At 39.2% G+C, this 27,175-nt stretch overlaps 1 protein-coding gene across 2 annotated transcripts; it reads right to left on the bottom strand.

The window, feature by feature from the left end:
* Positions 1-356: 356 nt before the first annotated feature.
* MED17 (mediator complex subunit 17) lies at positions 357-27,154 on the bottom strand. 2 transcript variants are annotated; one of them, XM_043876996.1, is made up of 12 exons: positions 26,736-27,154; positions 24,387-24,553; positions 23,477-23,696; positions 21,429-21,565; positions 21,254-21,338; positions 20,480-20,632; positions 18,794-18,924; positions 17,674-17,858; positions 6,911-7,048; positions 4,180-4,297; positions 2,362-2,521; positions 357-927 (listed from the first exon to the last, which is right to left on the bottom strand). In XM_043876996.1, the coding sequence occupies exons 1-12, from the start codon at positions 26,983-26,985 to the stop codon at positions 716-718; spliced, it is 1,956 nt and encodes a 651-aa protein (XP_043732931.1). In that variant the 5' UTR covers positions 26,986-27,154; the 3' UTR covers positions 357-715. The 2 variants fall into 2 exon arrangements, with proteins under 2 accessions (XP_043732931.1, XP_043732939.1); XM_043877004.1 differs by lacking the exons at positions 21,254-21,338; positions 21,429-21,565 and having other exon boundaries at positions 26,736-27,132.
* Between the last annotated feature and the right edge of the window lie 21 nt (positions 27,155-27,175).

Raw genomic sequence — 27,175 nt, 5'->3', positions numbered from 1 at the left:
AAGGAGATACCGAGGAAACCCTAAAGATACAATACTATCTGCCTTCTAAGCCTTCAGGTGGAGCTCTAAGGAATTTCTCAGCGGACTGAGACCCAGGCATGCGTAACAAAGACAATCAGAGGGAAAAGTACTTTATCCACTAACACAAGAGCTGGCTTTAATAGGTGTGGTGGGGAGGGCAGGACAGGCTCCACTGGTTGGAAAGTACTTAGTTGCACTTAGGAGAAAGGATCTGCTTCTCTCATTGTGAGGGAATTCCTGTATGAAAGCTGGGTCTTAAGAGTGTTTAAATATTCTTAAGCAATAAAAAACAATGGAATGATATGACATAATTCATTTAGGTTAAGAGTTCAGAGTGTCTGGAATTTTTAACCATATACTTTATTTGATGTCAGCATCAAAGGGATATTTTAAAAAGCAAATGTCAATCCATGTTAGTAATATTTCAAGTCAACTGCATAAAAAAAGTACATCTCTCCATGTTTGTATACCCTATAACTGTACATAAAATTTTGCATTTTAAAGCACTTGTCACTTATAAAGTGAAAGGTTTCAAAATGCTAAGTAAACATTTGCTAATTATTACTTTTTAAAAACAATATTCCTTTAGAAGATTACTCTTCTTTGTGCTTATTGTTGATATGCAAACATTCCTCAAAGTTTCTGGAAACTTCTCTGGGGGGAAAAAAATCTGGAAACTGGTCCAGAAAAAAAATCATAGTAGACAAGGACTAAGTGCAGACATAAGCAGCTCCATTTTATAAACAAAGTTTCGGCCTTCCATTTTATTCCACTGAACTTCTTTGAATGGCCCACGAAGATGATTCCATTTGCTATCTTGTAAAACATCACTTTTTGGAAGGTCTTTACACTGGTTACGGGGAAACTGAACCATAATCTTGCTGCCACTTTCAGGGCCATTACGAACTGTGGAGCAAAACCAAAATATCAATATTTTCATTTTCCAAGCTAGAAACAACAAAGATCACACAACTTCACTTTCCACGAGCATAAAAAGCCTTGTTTGTCTACCAACTTGAAAGTGCTTATTTAAAAGTACTTTTCAGGTTCAATATGCTAAAATAAAATTTACTAATTTACAGATACTGTGTGTTTTTGTGTGTGTGCTCAGTAGTGTCTGACTCTGCAATCCTGTGGACTGTAGCCAGCCAGGCTCCTCTATCCATGTATAGTTTTCCAGACAAGAATACTGGAGTGGGTTGCCATTTCCTACTCCAGGGGATCTTCCCAACCCAGGGATCAAACTCAAGTCTCCTGCATCGCCTGCACTGGCAGGCAGAGTCTTTACCACTGTGCCACCTGGAAAGCCCCTTATAGATACTAGGCTGGCATAAATATTTATGAATTAACGTTTGTAATATAAAAATGTGGCAAAGATGAGTGTTGGCTTAGGAAAATCAAATGTTCTATGTATTTTCAGAACATCATCATTTTTTTTTTCTAAAATACTTGATAACCTAGTCATTTAACAACTTGGTTAATATATACGCACAATGTGATGAAAGTCAAATGTTCAAAATCAGAACTGGAAGGGATGGATGAAAGATTATTCTGAATATGAACTTCAGGTTTTAATGAGGCTTTATAACTCAGGCAAGAAGAAAGGGTTATTTAGAAATTCTTATCAATAAAGGTCTCACAATGATCAAGCCTACAGATTCACAAGCTGAGATCCTATGGGGAAGAATATCTAACTACCTACTCTTTCAAATATTTAGAGCAAGTATTAAAGAAAATCACACTGAAATGATATATAATTGTCAACAAGACAAAATGTGTACATGCCTATCAAAGTGCCCCATTCATGGTAGGTGCTTCTCAAAACACCTCTCTGTTCTATGCCTTGACCATCTTCAGGATCAGATACTATTCTTCTTTCATGTTTGCAGCAGTGTATTTATAAACTTAAAAAAAAAAAACTTTTGGCCCCATCATGCAGCATGTGGAGTCTTAGTTTCCTGACCAGGGACTGAACCTGGGTCCACAGCAGTGAAAGTGAGTCCTAACCACTGATCGATCACCAGGGAACTCCCCAGCAGTATATATTTTAAAAAGCATTTATCCATTGAAAGTTCTGAACTGCAGGAGTAATAATGCTGATGGCATTTTTCAGATAATCTCCTAGGAAAATGTGTTGCCAAGCAAAACATCTTTTATAACTACTATAAAAAGACATAATAACCTATTGCTCTCATTATTAGCTATGATGAGATAAACACTCAACATAATTAATAAAGGAACTCACCTACTACAGAGGTATGTAAGTATGGTAACTACTAAAGCTAAATGAAAAGGCCAAACTCCCAAAGGTCTCTTCACATTCAGAGCAGCAGAACGTACCTGAGATAGCATAGTCACCATTCGGGGAGGCCACGGTTATGGCGGAGGCATTGCCAATGCTCTCTACAGGCCCCAGTCCCACGTGATTACTGAAGCTCAGGACCTGCCAGCCCATAACCTTGGCTAGCTGCTGAACTGCGTGCACCTGATGCTGTGACATCTGTGAATGAAAAAGGAAACTTCACTGACAGTCAAAACAGGTATTTACTCGGCAGTGACTTGACATCATGACTGTAAAGTGAAATTTCACTGGGGATTTCACTGCCTAGCAAAGGAACCCTATCTTATGTTTGAGGAATTCTCCTCTGTGTGGGGCAAGGGAACAAGATCCCACCTTCCACTGCAGAAGCTAAAATAGCCTGATACTTGCTTTCCTGTACACTGGCAGTGGGAACACAGCCCACAGGCTGAACTTGGACAGCTGGAGCCTCTCACCTGGATCACTGAGTCTGGAGGAACATTAAAACAGCAGAAGGGTGTGTGGCTGAGTATCTTCCACTGGCCCCATCAAGTCCACTCTCCACCCCACTTTGTTCTGGGAAGCTGTCACACTAACAGCTTTTGTATCGATTCTTAGTAAAGAGACAACCCTGAAACCACCCTGAAAGACCCTGACTGATACACAGGGCAATTCAGAGTGCATCTGCCACCAGCAAGGAGGGTGGTGGTGCCGGGATGGCAGCAGCAGGGCCCCTGCCCTGCCTGTGGTTCTTACACCCAGCTTCCTTTGATCCTGAGCCATTCGCAAGCCTTATTCTCTAGACTTCTTAGCAATTCTGGAAGCTCTCTAACAGGCTTTCATTACACTTCTGCATGTGTGCTCAAGTTAACCAAAGCTATTTCAGGTACAATCAACCAAGAGGTGCCATACCTCACAAATCACCTTTAAATAAAGGCACCACAGAGGCAAATCAGTGTAATAGATTACGGCTTCTAAGATGGAGAGGGTCAGTATTTTTGTAAAAATTTATGTGAAATATATGTTTCATGTGAAAGATATATTAGCATTTCAAAAATCAACCCTTTACCCCATAACTCAGTATTTCAATGGATCATCACAACTCCATGAAGAAGGTAGGAAAAATACTGTTCTTACTTTATAGATGAAAAATAAAAGGTCAAAAAATTTGTCCAGTGTCACAAAGCAAGTCTGTGGTATAGCTGGGTACTAGAACTCAACATTTTCCATATTGTCCCTTACTATCAGGAACGCTGCCTTAGGGCTTACGCATAAAGTGTTCCATTCATCATTATGGAGCATGGATACTATAGTTTTGTATTTGATCATCCTTTCTCTGGTTTTCTTGGATTAATACTTCACTTTCATGTGGTCCTGGAGGTGCTGTAAATCTCGGCTAACAGGAGAAATAAAAAAAGTTTGGTAGTCTCAGAACTGGTCATGCATCTTAAATACAAACCAAGAGTAGAAACAAATCTAGAATAGTATCAACATGTTCAATTAGCCAAAAGGTGGTAAATGTGCACTAGAAATCACTGTTGTTTAGTCGCTCAGCTGTTTCTGACTCTCTGTGACCCCCTGGACTGTTGTCCTCTAGGCTCCTGTCCATGGGGACCCTCCAGGCAAGAAGACTGGAGTTGCCATGCCCTGCTCCAGCGGATCTTCGTGATCCAAGATCAAACCCACATCTGTTTGTGTCTCCTGCACTGGCAGACGGGTTCTTTACCACTGAGCTACCTGGGGAGCTCTGCACTAGAAATTAGTTGGCAGGAAGAAACGGCTTTTAAAAAGTAATGTTACTTCTTATCGGCTTTGTTCTTTCAATGGGTAGAGTGGAAGGGGCTTAGGAGCTGTGTTACCTGGGACAGAAGGAAGTCCTGCAGCTCCTGGCCCTCATGAGACAGTGTGATCACCCTCCCATCTCTGTGCACGACCCGGATCTGCTCAACTCCAATATTCAACTGCAGCTGAATGGACCTTTATAGACAACACACACTAAAAATCAGAAATGTCCAAAATTACCTTATACAAACGTCAAGAACCTTTAGAGCAAAGAAGAAGAATACAACAGCTTTGATAATCTACACCAAGACCCATGGGGGGAGAGTTTCCTCAGGTTCAGTGAACACTATCAGACTCACTGAACTACTGACACCACAGGCCACGCAGCGCCAGTCTACTCAGAAGGATGCGGGGCAGGAAGCACAGCTTGCCACCCTGCCAGCAGCACCTGCTCCTCTTCTCCTGAGGCCCTGGGGCTGTCCACACAGCAGCCACACACCCATGTTAGATAAGGAGAGATGTGCGCTGAGAGCATGTGGGGCCTGCCCCGGCCCAAAAACCTGGGTCCTCACAGGAGCCACGCACTCTTGTAGCAGCTTCACAGGCCCAGATTCCAGGGTCCCCGCAGGAGACTCGGCCCACTGATCTCACTCACCCCACCCTGGGACATCCAAAGCCACCCCCAGCAAGGGCTCGTAATTTCTCCCAGTCCAGAACCATGTTACCAACTGGGGATCATTTTTGCCATAAGCAGTGTTGCCTAGTAACACACATGGCATCTTTCCTTATCAAGTTACTAGGTAACTAGAGAGAGTTAGCCAAAGGTCAAATTCTCATATAGAAAGGAAAAACAGTTAACTTTTCACTCTCTTCTGAAATAATCAGCTAAGAAGTCAAAATACGTATGCTCTACTAACTCAGCTTAGGTCAAACAAACTCATAAAATAGCCAATGAATATATATATACAGGTCACAAATCTCTTCCAAGTCAGTTCACAAATTTTTAGCATATGACATGTACAAGAAACACAAAACTCCTCAAATAATCCAGGTGAACAAATGCAGAAAAAAACAGCATTATAGCTTTCCATATCTTATAGTAACTCTTTTTTCCTAACTTTGCTTTTACAGCAAATATTTAAGAATAAAAAATTTTGGTAACTATATAAAACTGTAATTTTGATGAGTTAAAGTTTATATATTTCTTTTGAAGGAAAAACAAACAAAATTCATAAGGCTTACAGAAGAAAAAGACTTATAAATCTAACCACATTTCTGAATTCTCCTTTTTTAAACAAAGGTATAAGGAAAAAGAAATTTGTATCACTATTGGTGGGCGCATACATATGGCAATTACTCTGAAAAGCAAATTAGGGGACTTCCCTGGTGGTCTAGTGGTTAAGAATCCGTCCTCCAATGTAGGGAACTAAGGTTCAATCCTTGGTCAGGGAACTAAAATCCCACACGCCGTGGGGCAACAGCCCACGCACCACGACTGGAGAGAACCCTGCACACCACCAGAACCACCACAGAAGGGTCCTGCGTGCCGCACAAAGGCCCCAAGGGCCACAGCTAAGACCCAACGCAGCCAAAGAAAATTTTTAAAAAGGAGGAAGAAAGAAAAGCAAATCAGTAACATTAATCAAAATTTTAAATGTCCTTATCTTTTGACAAAGCAATTACCCTTGGAGGACTTTATCCTATAGACATGGTTGCACAAGTACAAATCACTGTTCTGGCATCCAACTAAAATAAAATGTTCAATGACAGGAAGTTGGGGGGGTTCTAAGAAAGAGAATTACTTTCAATTTTAAGAAGTGTAAGATGAAAAAAATAAAAATAAAAAATAAAAAGTGTAAGATGACCCTACCAGCTACAGAAGATGGGTAAGGACATTCTATACTTCCTTCTACTTTCTCTCCTGTCCTGACACTGACCTCTCTTCACAGAAGTTTAAAAGGTGTATGCTGGATTCAATGCCCATAATCCCAGTTTTTTCATCTTAGTTGTAGATGCAAACAATTCCAAACTGATCAATTTTTTCTTTTCCTCTCCTTAGTGCTGTATGTTTGTACCTTTTGACCACCTTCACCAACATCCCACTACTGAAAACCACCAATCTACTATCTGTGTATTAACTTGTGATTTATGAACGTAAATCAAGTAGACAGCTTCTCCAGGAATGCTGGGGACAGAAGTCATTAAGGGCACAATCATGAACTCGAATAGACACAGGGGTTGTCTTAGACTAAACATTATGGAAAGTATGGGCTCTAATATAAATGACCCTCTTCACTTCCCCAGACTGGCCATGGCCTCCAGGCAAGAACTGAAGTGGATCAGAGTCTGAGGAAGCATGGCAGCTTTCCAGTCAGTGCTGGGGTTCACTCCTGACCATAGCTCAAATATGCAGCATTTACGTAGAGACTATATAAATAGTCTCTATGACTAGAGACTATTAAATAGAGACTATTTTGGACATTCTTACCTGTCATTTTCTCTTTTTTCCTGTATATTTTGGCCTCACCACGTGGCATGCGGGATCTTAGTTCTCCAACCAAGGATAGAATCCATGACCCATGCAGAGGAAGCATGGAGTCTTAACCACTGGACTGACAGGGAAATCCTTATCTCTTACTTCTAAAAACACTCTACAGCTCAAATAATTTACTGGAATGTTATGCTTCCCTATCAAATAAAACCCCAAATCTTGATGTAATCACTCTACAAACATCAATACATAAAAAGTAACTTAATGTATTAAACAACTTCTTTTCAATACTTACTTGCAAAAAAAAAAATACTTACTTGCATATCTGTTCATAGCCTTGTGATGTAATTAAGACTTTCACACTAGATTCATAAACATCATTAATATTTGACCAATGAGCCTGTATCTGAGGATCTTCAATGCGACTTGCTAAGCTGTCAATGGTTGCAGCAGTCCTTTTAAAGCAGAGAAGTTAAAATTTTTATAGTCACCATATAAAATAATATGGTAATAAACTGCTTATCAGTTTTATGGTTATTTGAAAACAGATGGTGACTTTCTGAAAATACTACTATTTGAAAAGCAAAGATTTTAAAGAAAAGTCAGATGTAGCTCTGATGTACTGGTTCTCAACTTCACATCACAACACATTTTCAGGCCACACTGATTTCCTTTTAACTTCATTTGTTTTCTGCCACTCAGAAAACCTTACCAGAACACAAGTGAAAGGCATACTTCTAGGATACTAATCTCATCTCTAAAAAGAATAAAAATTTTTCATAAATATCAGTATTTGATCCCTGGTAACAAATAACTTGGGACATACCCACATTTGAGAACTATGACTGTCATGGAATTAGCATTTTCAAGAAAAGCTAGAGAGATTTACTGTACAATTAAAACCTATACCCCAAGAAAGAAAAGTATAAGTGAGAAATAAGATTTATCAAGTGATGATTATGTACCATATACTGTAATAAGTGCTTTCATGAATTATTTTAACCTTACAAACAACAAAAGTAGACACTACTATTATTACCTCCATTTTTCAGAAGGAACAAAAGCAGTTTAGCAATGTTTAGTGACTTGCCCAAAGTTTGAAGCTGTTTGGGGCACAAAACCTGGAAGTCTAACTCCAGAGCCAATAATCTTTCCTTTACATTTTATACACACTAATGAATAGCCACTGCCTAGAAACAAAGCATAAATTACATAAATCAACAAAACTACTGAGATCCTCAGTGTCTAAAATCTGATGTTAGCACTTTATTAAGAGAAGGAAAAGGCATGAGGAAATGGAAGAAATGAGAATAGCTACTGAGGACAAGGGATTTTTATATCAATTTTTATATGCTCTTGTATCCTGCTTCTGCTCTAGTACTGATTTCTTTCAGTCCATTTTTAACTTTCCCTTCTTCTTCTGTGATTTGTTTCCCTGGCAGTGCTTCAAGAATTTTTATGGCAGATAAATATGTGAGAGTTTTCACCTCAGTATTAACATATATCAACAAATTGGAAATAAAAAGATATATAGCAATTGAGAATTGGTAAAAGAAATTATGGAATATTCACACAATGGGCTATCACATAGCTATTAAAATATCTTTGAAGGCAGGGTTTAAAATTTTATGATACCGTATTTATTAAAAAAAAAAAAAACACACCCTGACACATATACTGTTGACCCATGAACAATGGGTCTGAACTGCACCTGTATACTTACAAGAACTTTTTCACAAAATAATTACTACAACACTGCACAATTTGTGGTTGCTTGAATCCAGGAATGGCAAATCTGGGAACTGGAGGAACTGCCTGTTTGGTGGCTGAGCACAAGTTATACTTGGATTTTCAATACAGAGGGTCGGTATCCCTAAGTCCTATATTGTTCAGTGGTCAAATGTATGTAAAAACATATGAATGTTAACTGTATGGAGTCACAGATGGGTCAATACACTTACAACATTATTTCTATACCTAAAGGGAGAAAGGGGAACATTTTTTAAAGTTTTGCTGCTTCCAAGATTACAACTACTATTCTGAAACTTTTGTTAGCTGCTCACTCGTGTCTGACTCTCCGCGACCCCATGGTCGCATGGACTGTAGCCTGCCAGGCTCCTCTGTCCATGGAATTCTCCAGGCAAGAATACTGGAGTAGGTGGCCATTCCCTTCTCCAGGGGATTTTCCTGACCAGGAATCTAACCCAGGTCTCCTGCATTGCAGGCAGGCAGATTCTTCACTGCCTGAGCCACCAGGGAAGCCCAATTCTGAAACAAAATGGTTCTAAAGATAAGGTTTCCCATGCCCCTCATTTATTTCAGGGAATATTTAACTTTATGGTTAATCAGAAATTTGCAACATTAACAATATACTCAAATTAATTAACAGCTTTTATACTTGAAATGTACAAATGGAAAGTAACAAGTCATCTAACATAGTATTCCTACTGTTTATAAGGAACCTGGGTATCCACTATTCAACTTGACCAGAGTCCTTTAACCCCAATTGAGAGGATTAGATATTAAGTAACTTGCCCAAAATTACTCAGCAAGTGGCTGAGCCCTGGCAGAAGTGTATCTTTCATCCTGAATTCCTTACTCCTTTCAATATATCATGCTGTTGTCTCAACATGTCTTCCTAATTCATTTTACAGAAAGTTTCCATCCTGAGACCAAAGACTAATATAAAACCATGACAAATAAAGCTATGACTGTATTAACAGGAAAAATAAATTAAAATTCAAAGTAAAATGTCATCCACAAAAACAGTGTGCCCTCACCTGCTGAGTACCATCAAGGCACAATCACTGAACGAAGTAAAAACAGACCTCTTCGCCAACTGCCAATAATGAAACAGAAGAGCACCCTGTGGCATTTGGAAAAGACTTTGTTTAGGTCCAATCATGCCAAGTTCTTTAGTAAATGATGTATGGAAGAAAGAAAATGAGAGGGGCAGTTCCAAGATGGTCGAGGAATAGGATGGGGAGACCACTTTCTCCCTCATAAATTCATCAAAAGATCATTTGAATGCTGACCAACTTCCACAAAGCAATTTCTGAATGCTGGCGGAGGACCCAGAAAGGCAGCCCATTCACTTCAAAAGGAAGCAGGACAAAATATAAAAGACAAAGAGGCCAAAGAGTTAGGGACAGAGACCTGTCCTGGGGAAGGAGTCGTGAAGGAGGAGAAGTTTCCAAACAGCAGAAAACCCTCTCACCAGCGGGTCTGTGGGGAGTTTTGGATGTCAGAGGGCAACATAACTGGGAGGAAAAAAAAAAAAAACCCACAGAATACACACCTAACCGCAACTCCCAGCGGGGAAGCAGCCCAGACGCTTGCCTCCACCACCAGCGAGCAGGGGCTGGGCAGGGAGGTGTGGGCTCTAACCTAAGGTGCAGCCTGCCCTGCTCACAGAACAAAGGACTGAGCGATCACCAAAGGAGAGCTGGCTGGCTGTGGACCGGCCCCTCCCCCGGCCAGAGGCAGAGAGGCAGGCGGGCGACAGTCAGAGCCAGAAGGCAAGGAGCAATCTCGGCCCCCAGGCCTGGCATCCTAGACCAAATTGTGAGCTGGCTCCCAGTTGCTAACCATGTCCTCCTGGGGTCCTGGATGGCTGACAATTGCCAGGAGGGTCGCAGCCTGAGATTAGCTCACCAGAGGACACACAGAGCACACCCAGGAAACCGAGCATCCAGGACCAGGGAGGTGATTAAGACACACGGCCCACCTGGGGAGAGTGTGCTCACCAAGCATCTGGTCGCTGAAGCTGCTCAGACCTGGGAAGGGCACAAAACGCAGGCACAATCGAGTCTGTGCCCTTGCAGAGTACCCGAGAACCTGAGCAGCTTAGACCTGGGAAGTGCATGCAACCCAGGGCCTGTGTTAGACTGTTCCCCTGCAAAGCACCCTGGAGCCTGAGCAGTGTAGACGGGGAAAGCACACGCCGTGAGCGGGGGCACACCCAGTGTGGTCCACACACTTCGCGCGCTCCCCACACACGCCAGTGATATCTGTGTGCAGCGTTCCTCCCTCCCTGCAGCACAACTGAACAAGCGAGCCTAAACAAGGGACCACCTTCACCCCCGTGTGTCGGGGCAGAAATTAGACACTGAAGAGACCTGCCAACAGAGGAAGCCAAATGAAACAAAGAAGGGGGAACCGCTCTGGAAGTGACAGGTGCAACAGATTAAAACCCTGTAGTTAACTAAGAACTGGAGGGGGCCTGGAGACCCTGAGAAGAAGTACAAGCTGTAACAAGGAACTATCTGAAACTGAACTGACCCCACACTGCCCCCAACAGCTCCAGAGAAATTCCTAGACATATTTTTACTATTATCCCTTCTAAAATTTTTTAAGTTCTTTATTGCTCCTTTAATTTTCATTTTTATAAACTACTATTACCTTGCAAAAAAAAGACCCTATTTTTAAAGCAAATTTCATACATATATTTTTTATAATTTTTTGATTGATTTTGTTTTGTATTTTTAATATTGTATTTTTGAGACTCTAACCTCTACTCTAGATTTTTAATCTTTGCTTTTTGGTATTTGTTATCAATTTTGTACCTTTAAGAATCTAATCTCCAGTATCCATTTTCACTTAGGGGGGTGTGATTACTGACTTGATTGCTCTCTCCCCTTCTGACTCTCCCTTTTCTCCTCCTGGTCACCTCTATCTCCTCCCTCCCTCCTCTCTTCTCCATGTAACTCCATGAACCTCTCTGAGTGTTACAGGCTGTGGAGAGCACATAGGGAACTGATTACTGGCTAGACTGCTCTCTCCCTTTTTGATTCCCCCTCTTCTCCGCCTGGTCACCTCTATCTCCCTCCTCCATCTTCTCTTCTCCATGTAACTCTGTGAACCTCTCTGGGTGTCCCTCACTGTGGAGAATTTTTTCACCATTAACCCTGATGTTTTATCATCTGTGCTGTATGGATGCAGAAGTCTTGAGGCTACTGTAAAAATAAGACTGAAAGCCAGAGGCAGGAGGCTTAAATCCAAAACTTGACAACTCCTGATCCCAGGGCACATTAACAGATAAGAGCTCATCCAAAAGCCTCCATACTGACACTGAAACCAAGCTCCACCCAAGAGCCAACAAGCTCCAAAGCAAGACATACCACTCTAATTCTCCAGCAAAGCAGGAACACAGTCCTGAGCATTAAAAGACAGGCTGCCCAAAGCCATGCCAAACCCACAGATGCCCCAAAACTCACTACTGGACACTTCATTGCACTCCAGAGAGAAGAGATCCAGCTCCACCCACCAGAACATAGACTCAAGCTTCCCTAACCAGGAAACCTTGACAAGCCACTAGTCCAACCCTACCCACAGGGAGGAACCTCCACAATAAAGAGGAACCACAAACTTCCAGCCTACAGAAAGGGTACCCCAAACACAGCAATCTAAACAAAATGAAAAGGCAGAGAAATATTCAGCAGGTAAAGGAACATGATAAATGCCCACCAAACCAAACAAAAGAGGAGGAGATAGGGAGTCTACCTGAAAAAGAATTCAGAATAATGATAGTAAAGAAAATCTTGTAAACAAAATGGAGTTACAGTTGAATAGACTAGAGACAAGGATTGAGAAGATGCAGGAAATGTTTTACAAGGACCTAGAAGAAATAATAAAGAGTCAATCAATAATGAATAACACAATAACTGAGATCAAAAGCACTCTGGAGGTAACCAACAGTAGAATAACTGAGGCAGAAGATAGAATAAGTAAGATGGAAGATAGAATGGTGGAAATAAATGAAACAGAGAGGAAAAAAGATAAAAGAATTAAAAGAAATGAGGACAACCTCAGAGACCTCTGGGACAATGTTAAACGCCCCAACATTTGAATCATAGGAGTCCCAGAAGAAGACAAAAAGAAAGGCCATGAGAAAATACTTGAGGAGATAATAGTCGAAAACTTCCCTAAAATGGGGCAGGAAATAACCACCCAAGTCCAAGAAACCCAGAGCCCCAAACAGGATAAACCCAAGGTGAAACACTGCAAGACACGTATGAATCATATTAATGAAGATCAAACACAAAGAACAAATATTAAAAGCAATAAGATAAAAACAACAAATAATACACAAGGGGATCCCCATAAGGATAACAGCTCATCTTTCAACAGAAATTCTTCAGGCCAGAAGGGAATAGCAGGACATACTTAAAGTGATGAAAGAGAAAAACCCACAACCCAGATTACTATACCCAGCCAGGATCTCATTGAAATACTAAGGAGAAATCAAAAGCTTTACAGACAAGCAAAAGCTGAGAGAATTCAGCACCACCAAACCAGCTCTTCAACAAATGCTAAAGGATCTTCTCTAGACAGGAAACACAGAAAAGATGTATAAACTGGAACCCAAAACAACAAAGTAAATGACAGCAGGATCATACTTATCAATAATTACCTTAAATGTAAATGGGTTGAATGCCCCAACCAAAAGACAAAGACTGGCTGAATGGATACAAAAACAAGACCCCATATATGCTGTCTACAAGAGACCCACCTCAAAACAAGGGACACATAAAGTGAAGGACTGGAAAAAGACTTTTCATGCAAACGGAGACCAAAAGAAAGCAGGAGTAGCAATACTCATATCAGATAAAATAGATTTTGAAATAAAGGACGTGAAAACAGACAAAGAAGGACACTACATAGTGATCAAAGGATCAATCCAAGAAGATTTAACAATTATAAACATATATGTACCCAACATAGGAGCACCAGAATAGGTAAGGCAAATGCTAACAAGTATGAAAGGGGAAATTAACAGTAACACAGCAATAATGGGAGACTTTAATACCCCACTCACACTTCTGGATATATCAATCAAACAGAAAATTAGCAAGGAAATACAAACTTTAAGTGATACAATGGATACAGTTAGACATAACTGATATCTATAGGACATTTCACCCCAAAACAATGAATTTCACCTTTTTCTCAAGGGCACACGGAACATTCTCCAGGTTAGATCACATCCTGGGCCATAAATCTAGCCTTGGTAAATTCAAAAAAATTGAAGTCATTCCAAGCCATCTTTTCTGATCACAATGCAGTAAGGTTAGATGTCAACTACAGGAAAAAAACTATTAAAAATACAAACATAGGGAGGCTAAACAACACGCTTCTGACTAAACAACAAATCACAGAAGAAATCAAAATATTCACAGAAACAAATGAAAACACGACAAACCAAAACCTATGGGATTCAGAAAAAGCAGTGCTATGGGGGTGGTTCATAGCAATACAAGCTTACCTCAAGAAACAAGAGAAAAATCAAATAAATAACCTAACTTTACAACTAAAGCAATTAGAAAAAGAAGAAAGGAAGAATGCCAGGGTTAGTAAAAGGAAAGAAATCATAAAAATTAGGGCAGAAATAAAAGAAAACGAAATAAAGGAGCCTATAGCAAAAATCAACAAAACTAAAAGCTGGTTCTTTCAGAAGATAAAATAGACAAACTATTAGCCAGACTCATCAAGCAAAAAAGGGAGAAGAAGCAAATCAACAAAATTAGAAATGAAAATGGAGAAATCACAACAGACAACACAGAAATACAAAGGATCATAACAGACTAGTATCAGCAACTATATCACAATAAAATGGACAACTTGGAAGAAATGGTCTAATTCTTAGAAAAGCATAACCTTCCAAAACTGAACCAGGAAGAAATAGAAAACCTTAACGGATCTATCACAAGCACAGAAATAGAAACTGTAATTAAAAATCTTCCAACAAACAAAAGCCCAGGACCAGATGGCTTCACAGCTGATTTCTACCAAAAATTTAGAGAAGAGCTAACACCTATCTTACTCAAACTCTTCCAGAAAATTGGAGAGGAAGGTAAACTGCCAAACTCATTTTATGAGGCCACCATCACCCTAATACCAAAACCAGACAAAGATGCCACAAAAACAGAAAACTACAGGCCAATATCACTAATGAACATAGGTGCAAAAATCCTTAACAAAATTCTAGCAAACCAGAATCCAACAACATATTAAAAAGATCATACATCATGATCAAGTGGGCTTTATCCCAGGGATGCAAAGATTCTTCAATATTCAAATCAATCAACATGATACACCACATTAATAAATTGAAAGATAAAAACCATATGGTTATCTCAATAGGTGCAGAGAAAGCCTTTGACAAAATTCAACATCCATTTATGATAAAAACCCTCCAGAAAGCAGGCATAAAAGGAACATACCTCAAGATAATAAAAGTCATATATAATAAACCCACAGCAAACATTATCCTCAATGGTGAAAAACTGAAAGCATTTTCCCTAAAGTCAGGAACAAGAAAAGGGTGCCCACTCTCACCACTACTATTCAACATAGTTTTGGAAGTTTTAGCCACAGCAATCAGGAAAAAAAAGAAATAAAAGGAATCCAGATTGGAAAAGAAGAAGTGAAACTCTCACTGTTTGCAGATGACATGATCCTCTACATAGAAAACCCTAAAGACATTATCAGAAAATTACTAGAGCTAATCAATGAATATAGTCAAATAGCAGGATATAAAATCAATACACAGAAATCCCTTGCATTCTTATACACGAACAATGAGAAAACAGAAAGAGAAATTAAGGAAACAATTCCATTCACCATTGCAACAAAAAGAATAAAATACTTAGGACTAAATCTACCTAAAGAAACAAAAGACCTATATATAGAAAACTATAAAACACTAATGAAAGAAATCAAAGATGAGACAAATAGATGGAGAAGTATACCAAATTTATGGATCAGAAGTATCAATGTAGTGAAAATGAGTATATTACCCAAAGGAATCTATAGATTCAATGCAATCCCTATCAAGCTACCAATGGTATTTTTCACAGAACTAGAACAAATAATTTCACAATTTGTATGGAAATACAAAACACCTCAAATAATCAAAGCAATCTTGAGAAGGAAGAATGGAACTGGAGGATCAACCTGCCTGACTTCAGGCTACACTACAAAGCTACAGTCATCAAGACAGTATAGTACTGGCACAAAGACAGAAATATAGATCAGTGGAACAGAATAGAAAGCCCAGAGATAAATCCTCGCACCTATGGACACCTTATCTTTGACAAAGGAGGCAAGAATATACAATGGAGAAAAGACAATCTCTTTAACAAGTGGTGCTCGGAAAACTGGTCAACCACTTGTAAAAGAATGAAACTAGAACACTATCTAACACCGTACACAAAAATAAACTCAAAATGAATTAAAGATCTAAATGTAAGACCAGAAACTATAAAACTCCTAGAGAAAAACATTGGCAAAACACTCTCTGACATAAATCACAGCAGGATCCTCTATGACCCACCTCCCAGAATACTGGAAATAAAAGGAAAAATAAACAAATGGGACCTAATTAGGCTTAAAAGCTTTTGCACAATGAAGGAAACTCTAAGCAAGGTGAAAAAATAGCCTTCAGAATAGGAGAAAATAATAGCAAACGAAGCAACTGACAAAGAATTAATCTCAAAAATATACAAGCAGCTCATGCAGCTCAACACTAGAAAAATAAATGACCCAATCAAAAATTGGGTCAAAGAACTAAACAGGCATTTCTCCAAAGACGACCTACAGATGGCTAACAACACATGAAAAGATGCTCAACATCACTCATTATCAGAGAAATGCAAATCAAAACCACAATGAGGTATTATCTCATTCTGGTCAGAATGGCTGCTATCAAAAAGTCTACAAACAATAAATACTGGAAAGGGCGTGGAGAAAACGGAACCCTCTTAAACTGTTGGTGGGAATGCAAACTAGTATAGCCACTATGGAGAACAGTGTCGAGATTCCTTATAAAACTGGAAATAGAACTGCCATAAGACCCAGAAATCCCACTGCTGGATATACACACCAAGGAAACCAGAACTGAAAGGGACACGTGTACCCCAATGTTCACTGCAGCACTGTTTACAATAGCCAGGACATGGAAGCAACCTAGATGTTCATCAGCAGATGAATGGTTAAGAAAGTTGTGGTACATATACACAATATTGGATGTTGGAATATTAGTCAGCTATTAAAACCAATGTATTTGAATCAGTTCTAATAATATGGATGAAACTGGAGCCTACTATACAGGGTGAAGTAAGTCAGAAAGAAAAAGACCAAAACAGTACATTAATGCAATTATATGTAATTTAGAAAGATGGTAATGATGACCCTATATGCAAGACAGCAAAACAGACACAGATGTATAGAACAGTCTTTTGGACTCTGTGGCAGAAGGCGAGGGTGGGATGATTTGAGAGAATAGCATTGAAACATGTATATTACCATGTGTGAGATAGATCACCAGTCCACTTGCAATGCATGAAACAGGGCACTCAAAGCCAGTCCACTGGGACAACCCTGAGGGTTAGGGTGGGGAGGGAAGAGGGAGGGCGGTTCAGGATGGGGGACACATGTACACCCATGGCTGATTCATGTCAATGTATGGCAAAAACCACTAAAATGTTGTAAAATAATTAGCCTCCAATTAAAATAAATAAATTAAAAAAAAAAAAGAACGAAAATGAGCTTTGAGGTTAGGCCTGAATCCTGACTTTGCTAATCTTTTAGTTGTGTAACCTTGAGCAAGTTGCACAACTTCTCTGAATCCCAGTCTTACCATCAATAAAAAATGTGCTAACACGACCTGACCCAGAACTAAGGATTAAATAAGTCAACACATAGGAAAGTGCCTTCCAAAATCCTAAAATGCAGGACAACCAAAAAATATATGGAAAGTTTCAAAAAAGGTTTCAATCAGTTCAGGAAAAGTAGCTCATGGATGGGTTATCGCAGAACGTTTGGTGTTCCAAGTCACATTCCTAGTCAGCTGTCTTTCAAAACTTTAATGCCAAGTGTTGGAAATAAGAAAGTTACATGGGCAGTAGATCTAAGACTTCCCCAAACTTGACAGGGCCATCTACAACCATAAACTCTTATACCGCAGTCACCTCCCTCTCCCTGGGAAAAAGGATTAAAGTATGCCAAAAATAATGTACATAAAGTAACACAAAGAAAAAAGGACTGCAGTTTCAAAGAAAGATAGTAACTTTGTCCTTACCTACTCCTCAGAAATATATGCTTTGCTTGTTTAATTATTTTTTCCAGAAGCCCTTCACTTGACTGTATGGAATTAATTTCATTTTTATCAAAAGCTTGAGGACCAGAAAGTCTCATTCTCTTGTGGCCGAAAGGTGCACTTGCTGGATGTGGCATCATAATTGAACTCAAGGTCTGTTTATGAAACTGTAACAAGAACAGCCATTTTCAACAGCCAGTACCCACATATTAACTACACAATGTTTGATCAAATCATGGCTTACAGTTTGGAAACATGAAAGCAATGGATTGGAAGCACATATAAAGGTAGTCTAGGCACACAGATAACATGTTAACATCTACTGCTGCTGCTGCTGCTAAGTCACTTCAGTCGTGTCCAACTCTGTGAGACCCCATAGACGGCAGCCTATAAGGCTCTGCCGTCCCTGGGATTCTCCAGGCAAGAACACTGGAGTGGGCTTAACATCTACTAGGCTACGCTAAATGTTAAGTTAGTAAAGAAAAGGTCTCTCTCCAGCTGTCGTTCATTTTTATGTTAAAACTTTAATAAAAAACAAAAATAAATATTCTTCAGTAAGTCCCATTGACAGAACACATGCAATCAGTAGATAGTTATTCTACCATATCCTGGATTAGAGGCTCTAAAACCTGGGTACAACAGAACCACCTTAGGAATATAAAAAAATACTGATCCTTGCACCATCACAACTAACTAGACCAGATCTGGGGGTGAGGCATGGGCAGCTGGAATATATATTCCTATTAAAAGATTCTCAGGACAGTTCTAAATGACCTGTAAGTAGAATGTATCCTGAAATAATTCAAGTAATCCTGTTCACAGACACTGGCAAGACATTTTCCGATTACCCAATCAGAATCAACCTTTAGCATGCGTTTCTTACACCTCTCTATAAAACCTGTGCTAGAATAGAAGCTATGCTTGGTCACAGAGACTATACTTAGATTTTCTCTTTATTCCCTGAGCCCATAACAAGATCTTTCACAGCACTAGTGAATGTCATTGCTTTATGAAAAATGAGGACTCAGCAGTGGGGAGGGTGTGTACTTTCACTGCTGTAGGTACACTTACCACAATGCAAAGAAAACATTTATTACATTACCTCTCTAATCAGTAGATGCAAATTATGCTCTAGAACATAAAGATGGTCCTCTGGACTTTGCTTCTCTGTAGTAGATTTGGGGGATTTCTTATCATTTGAAGAATGGCACAAAGAAATAGATAACTGCAAGCCTATTTATAAAAATAAGTAGGACAGACATAAATAACCTACAATATGGAAAAGCACAAACTATTTTCATAAAGTATTACCACAGCCCATTCTCGAAAGATACATTCTGAACTCAAAGAGGAGGTTTTTGTGATTAACATTTTTACACCAAAATGACTACCCATGAATACAATAAACTACCATGTATTCAATTTCTATTGACTTACAATAAGGCTGCTGACCTTCAGCTATGGCTAAAGACAGGTGAACAGAAACTGTAATTTGCTACTTCTAGATTTTAAATTAAAAAATAAAACAGAGTTAATATCTGGTATTACTGATTAGAAGACGTTCCCTGTTCCCATGAGAATCAGGATGAAAATTTTTCACTCCAGAAACCCATTCTCTTAGCAAGATCGAAGAAGATACTCAGAATTTATGTAAAATAACAAGTGGAGCTAATTAAAAATTGATCTCTTGGTAAATCTAACTGCTTCTGAAAAATATTTTAAATCCAATTTCCACAAATTTAGGATATTATGGATATTTAATTAAGCATTTTCTAAATAGAAACACTAATTGAAAAAGATACATGCACCCCAATGTTCATAGAAGCATTATACACAATTGCCAAGGTATGGAAGCAACAAATGAATAGATAAAAAACATGTGGTATATAAATACAATGGAGTACTACTCAGTCATAAAAAATGACATTTTGCCACATGCAACAACATGGATGGACTTAAGAGAGTACTATGCTAAATGAAATTAGAGAAAGACAAATACTGCATGGTATCACTTACAAATGGATTCTAAAAAATAAAACAAACTATTGAATATAACAAAAAAGAAACAGACACACAGAACAAATTACTGGTTACTAGTGGGGAGAGGGAAGCAGGGAGGGGCAACATAGGGGCAGAGGATTAAGAATACACAAAAGACCTTGAAGGACACATTGAACGGTAAAACTACTTGTGATTATGAAAGAGTTTTTTGCTTCTTATGTTTTTTTTGGTTTCCTATTATGCACATCTTAACTTTTAAGAACTAAACGTTATTTTTAAAACTTAAAGTGAAAACTATGTATAAAATAAGTTACAAGGATCTATATTTTATAATAACTATAAATGGAATACAACTTTTAAAGAGTGTAAATCACTATGTTGTACACCTGAAACTTATACATCAACTATACCTCAATAAAAAATTAAAAATTTTTAAAAATTAAGCATTTTCTAATTGACATCTCATAATAAGAGGACCTTAGGAAATCTTCTACAAATAGTGTTGGCATAGACACCTCAAAGCAACCGTTACCTAATAACAGGTTTGCCAGGGCAAACTTCAACAGATATTGTTTAAAGCCCAGGAGTGACACCACTGAGGACACAGGACAGTCGGCAGTGCAGACTGGGCTGCACACTTTGCTGGCTGTTATGGCTGTTATTAGGGACCGCACGCTACTTCTCTGCTGTTACCATTCCTTAAACACACCCAAACAGCTACCCTCTTTGTCCTGGCCCCCAAATCACAAAGTTTTAATTATCACTCAATAGGGTAGGCTGCACTTACTTGGGAAGGGCTGAGAGATAATCTGATTTTTCACCACAATGTGAGGGATCTGTGATTTAATTTGAACAGCTTCCCGGGAGAGCTGTGCAAAAATTTCTTTACATAAGAGAACATTTTGTGCTGCTTCTAATTTTGTCTGCCAATGTGGGGAACCTGAAAGACAGGGAACACGCATATATATTAATTACCTAATTGTTATTACTTTTTAAAGATTTTTGTTGCACTAGGTCTTTGTTGCAGCTCTTGGGCCCAGCTACCCTACAGCATATGGGATCCTAGTTCCCTGACTAGGGATCGAATTTGTGTCCCCCCACTCCCTACCACCAGGGAAGTCCCTTAATTACCTAACTATCTTAGGCATTAATTAGCTTAAACGATGGTCTAAATACATACAACAAAAGTTCAGAAAACTATGTATTACAGCATATCCTTTCCAAAATACAGAATGTTTTACTTCTTCAACACAGAGAAAACTGGTAAATAAGTTCAACCTTTCAAAAAAGACTGTACAGGAATTCCTTCGTGATCCTGTCATGAGGATTCTGCACCCTCACTGCTGAGGGCCTGTGTTCAATTCCTAGTCAGAGAACTAAAATTCCACAAGATGCATGGTGTGGCGAAAAAAAAAAAACTGTACAGCTATTCACTAATAATTGATTAACAAATAATAAAGTCATATTTCCAATTGCTCTTATTTAAAGTACCTATTTTTCCCAACTATATTTACTTTTAGTCAGGGCAGACAAGACCAGAAGTTAGAGAACAGAACTATACCTGGTTTGGATTTAGGCAAAGGTCGTTTGAAGAGGTTAACTGTGCCGAGGTCACCTATGTCTGGAGCCTGTTTTTGAATTGAAACCTATGTGAAAATTATAACACAAAAATATGTTAGCGAATTAGCTTCTGGGCTATTAATAAGAAATTACTTGAAAAATACTTAGACAAATACCCTGATATATGCAGACCCTTCTAAATCACTAGGAATCTGGACATCAAGGGGACAGTAATCTTCAGGTATCTTCTTGTCTAGATCAATATCTGTATTCTTTATTACTTCAAATGTACCATGATGGGGAAACAAAGACCCTAATGGGATATTAAAAACAGGAAAATCAAAACAGTTAACATGCTTATTCAGTTAACATGCTTATCTCAGTGAAGCATACATTAAGTTCCCACCAAAAATGTGTATTTCAGGGGGGTGGGGAGGGAGAGGCATGGTAAGCAAAAAGAAGAAAGGAAGCAGGAGAAAACAGCTATTTACCTTAAAAAAAATAACATCTTAGTCTAATGGTATCATTATAAGAACGCCACAGGCTATCCAAACTGTTTTATTTCAATGGAGTTTTGGTAAAATGAATATAATTCTAGACTATATATATATGTATATTCATAGTAATGTAAGTAATATAATCTACTTACACAGATTTAAACCTTGGAGACTAAACACTTCTGGAGCTCAGCCTCTGTAATAAGGCTGCGATTGAAGGATTCTGAATTCAACAAGAGAAGGACAAAAAGCATATACACCACTTTTTGTCAACCAACTCCTAGACTTTATGTGATGTCTTTGTATGTAGTACATAAGTTTGAGATAGCTGCCCTGGGCTGCTGAATTACTTGAGGAGGGCATAGATAAATGTAACTGCTATGTGATAATAAGAAAAGATGCTCAAGATTTTCTTGCAATTAAAAACATTATGTAATCAAATCCTCTTATATCACAAGTAACTGTTTTAGGTAAAGTTCTTATGCATAATTATTTGTTGAGAAGAGCTTATAATGTCCAAAGCCAGAAAGTACTGTTTCTATAAACTATCTACTAAAATGTAAATATGTCTTTGTCATCTTAATTCATCTTTTGATGGAACTTTACCATTAGAACTCAAAATTTCCCAATTCACATCAATATTAATATGCAGGTCCTTGAGTTAAACCACGGCAAATTACATTCCTTTAATTTGAAGATACTCATGGCTTGCTCTGGCAAATGAATCTTTTTCAAAATATCACTCCACTACTGTTATCTCAGTAATTACAGCAAGGGCTCCTTGCTTTTTTTTTTTATCCCTTGACACTGAAGAGCTTTTACCCCACTGAGCTGTGAATCTTACAAACTTTTACTGTATAGATCCTCTGAATACACTTCGGCAGCTTAAAGACATTGCCACAATTGCTTTGAGAAACCTGCTATTACATATTATAGCTCAACAACAAAGAATTTATACCAGAAGATGTGAAGTCAAGACATCCAACTTTGTTATATACTCCAACAAAATATATTCCTTAAGTTAAGGTTGCAGCCCTGGATGAATGGAAAAAAGGTGAAGTGTTTTCACCATTGTATCTCTTTACCCAGGAGTTAACAACAGCTTACCAGACTTAAGGAAGAAAAACAGAATAAGAAAGAATAGAAATGTTTCTTTTTTTCTTTTATGCTCAGTGTTTAAGGGACTGATCAAACTTCCCAACTGAGGAGTCCAGTCCTGCCTGCTTATTTCTGACTAAAATGTCTATTATGGTTCAGGGTGTGTTAGCACATAAACTCTATCTCTGAACTTTCTGTTAAATGAACCTAAATTTTTTTCAAATTAACTATATATCTTTATATACAGCTGACTTCCCAGGTGGCACCAGTGGTAAAGAACCTGCCTGCCAATGCAGGAGACGCAGGAAATGCAGATTCAATCCCTGGGTCAGGAAGAACCCCTGGAGTAAGAAATGGCAACCCATTCCAATATTCTTGCCTGGAAAATTTCATGGACAGAGGAGCCTGGTGGGCTATATAGTCCTTGGGGTTGCAAAGGGTCAGGCACAACTGAACCTACACACATATATAAAGCTATGATGAGAATAATTTGAGTTTTTTCAGGCTTATGTGTACAGAAATTAAAATTTCAAAATGTAACATGTACTTGAGAATATTATTATAAAAGAATCGGTTTATAGTTTTTAACAAATTATTGTTAAAAAGCAGAGTTTTTCAGTTATCTATACCTGCACTTCTGTAGCTCAGATCGCCAAGAATTTTATCTCCAACTTTTCTAAGCTTCCAGTGTTGCCTCAATCTCAAAAGCTCAGAGTTGAAGTCTCTTTGTAGCTTATTTTCTTGGTTTTCGGTGACTGATTTTGTCAGTCTCTCTGCCCCCTTCAGTAGGATCTGTGCTGCTCCAGCAAGTGACTTCTTTTTAGATATTAATTGCAACGTCTGAGGATTCTATCAGAAACAATCCAGAAGTGTAGGGCTGTATTATTTTTAAATGATGTTTTTAAAATGATACATTTCTTCAATAAAAAAATACCTACTCAAGGGAAAATTAGAAAAGGAGAGGGGAGAAAAGCACATAACAATGTTTAAAAGAATAATAACCTTAACCCATTTCTTTGGTCACTTGATAAGAGACTTATGCTAAACTAAAACACTACACCATCAGAACTTAACACTGCATAAACCTGGCCCAGCCTAGGTTAGGCTCCCCTCTCTGCACTGCCATTCCTCTCCTCATGTATGCCACTCTCCACGTCATCCACAAGAACACCCTTTCAAGGCACTCATTTATACTTCAGAGAAAAGTCTATAATTGGAAAACTGATGAGAAATCAAAACCTATGTATTAAATATACATACATAAATATCCATAGTCACTATCAATTCCAAAAAGCCAAGTTTAGTAAAAGTTTTCTGGCTGCATAAGAATCAAAATGATAAAGGTTCATAAAAATGTCACAATTTTTGATCACATTACAGAACCTAATTTTGAGTTTTTGGAGAGCTTTAGGACAGTCTATAAAACTTCATGTGGACTTAATTTTGCATCTAAGGAAAAGGAAACAATACACACAGCCTAAAAGATGGTACTGAGACTTAATAAAATGGCACCATTATTCAATCAAAGCCCACAAATACCTGTTTTGGAGGAAGTGCATCCTGAGAGACAGGATCAAGAGTCATAAATTTTTTATCCCTAACAATACTAAGAACATCATAGAGAACACACATCTCTGTCAGGGCACTTCTCAAATTGTTCCTCACTGAATCCCAAGGCCAAAGGGAGGGTTGAAATTTCACCAATCCTAAAAAGTGAAAGAAAAAAGTAAATACCAAATATTAGTTATAGAAAACTCACTTAGAGATTCAAAAGTACTAAAAAAAAGAAAAAAATACTAAAAGAAGAAATAATGAATTCTATATCAAATTGTTCCCTCTTTTATCCCATTCACTCCACCCTTTCTAGAATCTTTGTTAACATTTAAGTTGGCATTCCTACAATGGCAAAACAAATACGATACCTAATTTCCTAAGTTAAATCTAACATTACAGCATGATAGTAGTCATTCAAATCTTTAAAATCTAAGCAAGCCTTCTTAATAACCTTTTTTTCCTTCCAGCTTTTAAAACCTGAAGAATTGTTGAGAATTTTCAATACACAGAAAAGTACAAAACTAAAAATGACCTATAATGGCAGCATTCTGATAGTAAACACTATTATCTTACAACCTCTTAATCACTTTTAGGAATTAAATTTCACCATAGAGAGTTCAAACAACAGAAATACAGAGTAAAAAGCGAAAGCTTTCCTTTATTCCCCACCCCTAATTCTCGCTCCTCCTGAGAGGCAATCACTAGTAACTGTTGGGGTATCCCCACCCAAATTTTTTTTTATGTATTTATATACATATACTCCCAATTTTCCATTACTTGCTTCCCCAACCCCTCAATATGTCCTAAAGGCACCTTCACATCAGAATATAGATCTACTTCATTCTTTTAACACTGTAAGATATTCTGGAGCATGCACTGTGTTCTCAGTTGCTCAGTCGTGTCTGAAGCATAGATATACAGTAAAGTCAAGAATTCTCTGGCAGTCCAGTGGTTAGGACTCTGCTGTTCCACTGCAGGGGGCCCGGCTTTGATCCCTGGTAGGGGAACTAAGATCCCTGCAAGCTGTGCGATGTGACCAAAAATAATAATAACTGAACAATGTACAGTAAGTTTAACCATTTGTGTGTAATGGGCACATAGACTGGTTCCAACAATGCCAGTTTGGGCCTATTTTTTCCAAAGGACTGTCTTCTTTTCAGTTTGAAGGAACTCTGAATATCAGGGCTATTAACCGTTTGTGTGTCATATGTGTTGTATATACATTCCCCAGCCTGTCATTTATCTTTTCACTTTGTCTGTGGCATCTTTTTCCATTACTATTTTTAAATTTTATGCAATTAATACACCTATCTTTTCTTTCATAACGTCTGTGTTTCCTATCTTGCTTAAGAAGGTCTCTCCTGGGATTTCCCTGGTGGGCCAGTAGCTAAGACTCTGCATTTCCAATGCAGGGGGCTTGGGTTTGATCCCTAGTTAGGGAACTAAATCCCACATACAACTAAAGATCCAACCCTGCTAAAAAAGTAATAAATATGGGGGGGGGGGGGGAGGGGGGAAGAAAAAGAAGGTCTTTCCTAGTGCCAAAGTTACATGATTATAACTTCTTGCCAATATTTTACCTTATTTTCTTCATCTTCATTTCAATCCTTGTGGAAATATTTCTGCGTGAGGTCTGAGGTAGTATTTACCAAATGGATCCCTATTTGTCCTAACACAGCTGGCTTGAAATGCTATCTTTAAATTCCGATTTACACAGGGTTTGTTCACATAACTAAATCAAGAACTGCTGGATTTTTTTTTATTTACGACACTAAGAATCCAAAACCACTCATACTTTTTCTATAGCTCTCTCCTAACTAGTTTTATTTTCCCTATAACCCATTTACTACACATATAGCATCCAGCGTAATCTTCTGTAAACAAAATCACCTGTCTACTTGAAATCTTTCAAAAGCTTTCAGCTGTCCTTCTAACAAAAGCCAAACGCTTACCCTGGTTGACTGGTTCTACGTGATTTGGCCTCTGCCTACCTTCTAGACCTTATCACATACTCCTGTCAACATAATCTCTCAGTAGGAGTTAGTAACATGCATCTTGCACATGGAAACACAGTGATTAGTTCAAAGTCACATAGCTAATATACGGCAGAATCGAGACGCGAACTCGATGGCTCCTAACCAGGGTGCCACATAGAGATGTTCTACTGAAAACACACACACTCCCCCAGCGACAGGGTCTCACAGGCTGTGTCTCTCAAGGAAACCTGCGCAGACACGAGTACTGAGAGGCGAGCAGCGCCCGAAAGTGTCCGGACGCCGCAGCCCCGCGCGGCCACATTCAAGGCGCCTCACCGGGCGCGCCCCGCGGCCTCACCTTCCTCGTCGTCCTGGTCAGCGCTGGACCCCGCGCCCGCCCAGTCCTGCGCGTCGCCCTCGGCGCCCGCCGCCTCCTCCTCCTCGGAGCCGGAGCCCTGGCTGAAGTCGATCCGCTGGGCCAGGCGCGCCAGGTTCTGCGACATGGACAGAGGCTGCAGGTACGTCTCGGTGCCGTCCAGGCCCACCTCCTGGACCTGCTTCTCGCAGGCCGACTCGATGCTGATCCGCACGGCGCGCACCCCAGACATGCTGGCGGGGGTGGCGCGGCGCCCGCACCGGGCGACAACCGAGGGAGGGAGTGGGAGCGCCTCGGGGCACCCGGAACCTCGACGCAACGGAGGCGCCTGAGGAGACGGAGTGCGGCTCCAGGCCCGGAAACAAAGGCCACACTGGACGCTTTCCCACAATGCACTGCACGCCCCGGCCCCTGGCCCGGCT

This window comes from Cervus elaphus, chromosome 2 (assembly GCF_910594005.1).
Source record: "Cervus elaphus chromosome 2, mCerEla1.1, whole genome shotgun sequence".
Taxonomy (NCBI): domain Eukaryota; kingdom Metazoa; phylum Chordata; class Mammalia; order Artiodactyla; family Cervidae; genus Cervus; species Cervus elaphus.
This window is presented reverse-complemented; position numbering and strand designations above follow the sequence as displayed.

Bases quoted from the DNA above. Each gene is read 5' to 3' on its own strand.
- MED17 (XM_043876996.1), bottom strand. From the start codon at position 26,985: ATGTCTGGGGTGCGCGCCGTGCGGATCAGCATCGAGTCGGCCTGCGAG. The intron at 23,697-24,386 runs GTATTTGTGGGC...TGTTTCTGATAG, and splicing joins ATGCACTTCCTCCAAAACAG to AATCCTCAGACGTTGCAATT. The intron at 7,049-17,673 runs GTAAGGACAAAG...CTGCTTTAAAAG, and splicing joins CATATATTTCTGAGGAGTAG to GACTGCTGCAACCATTGACA.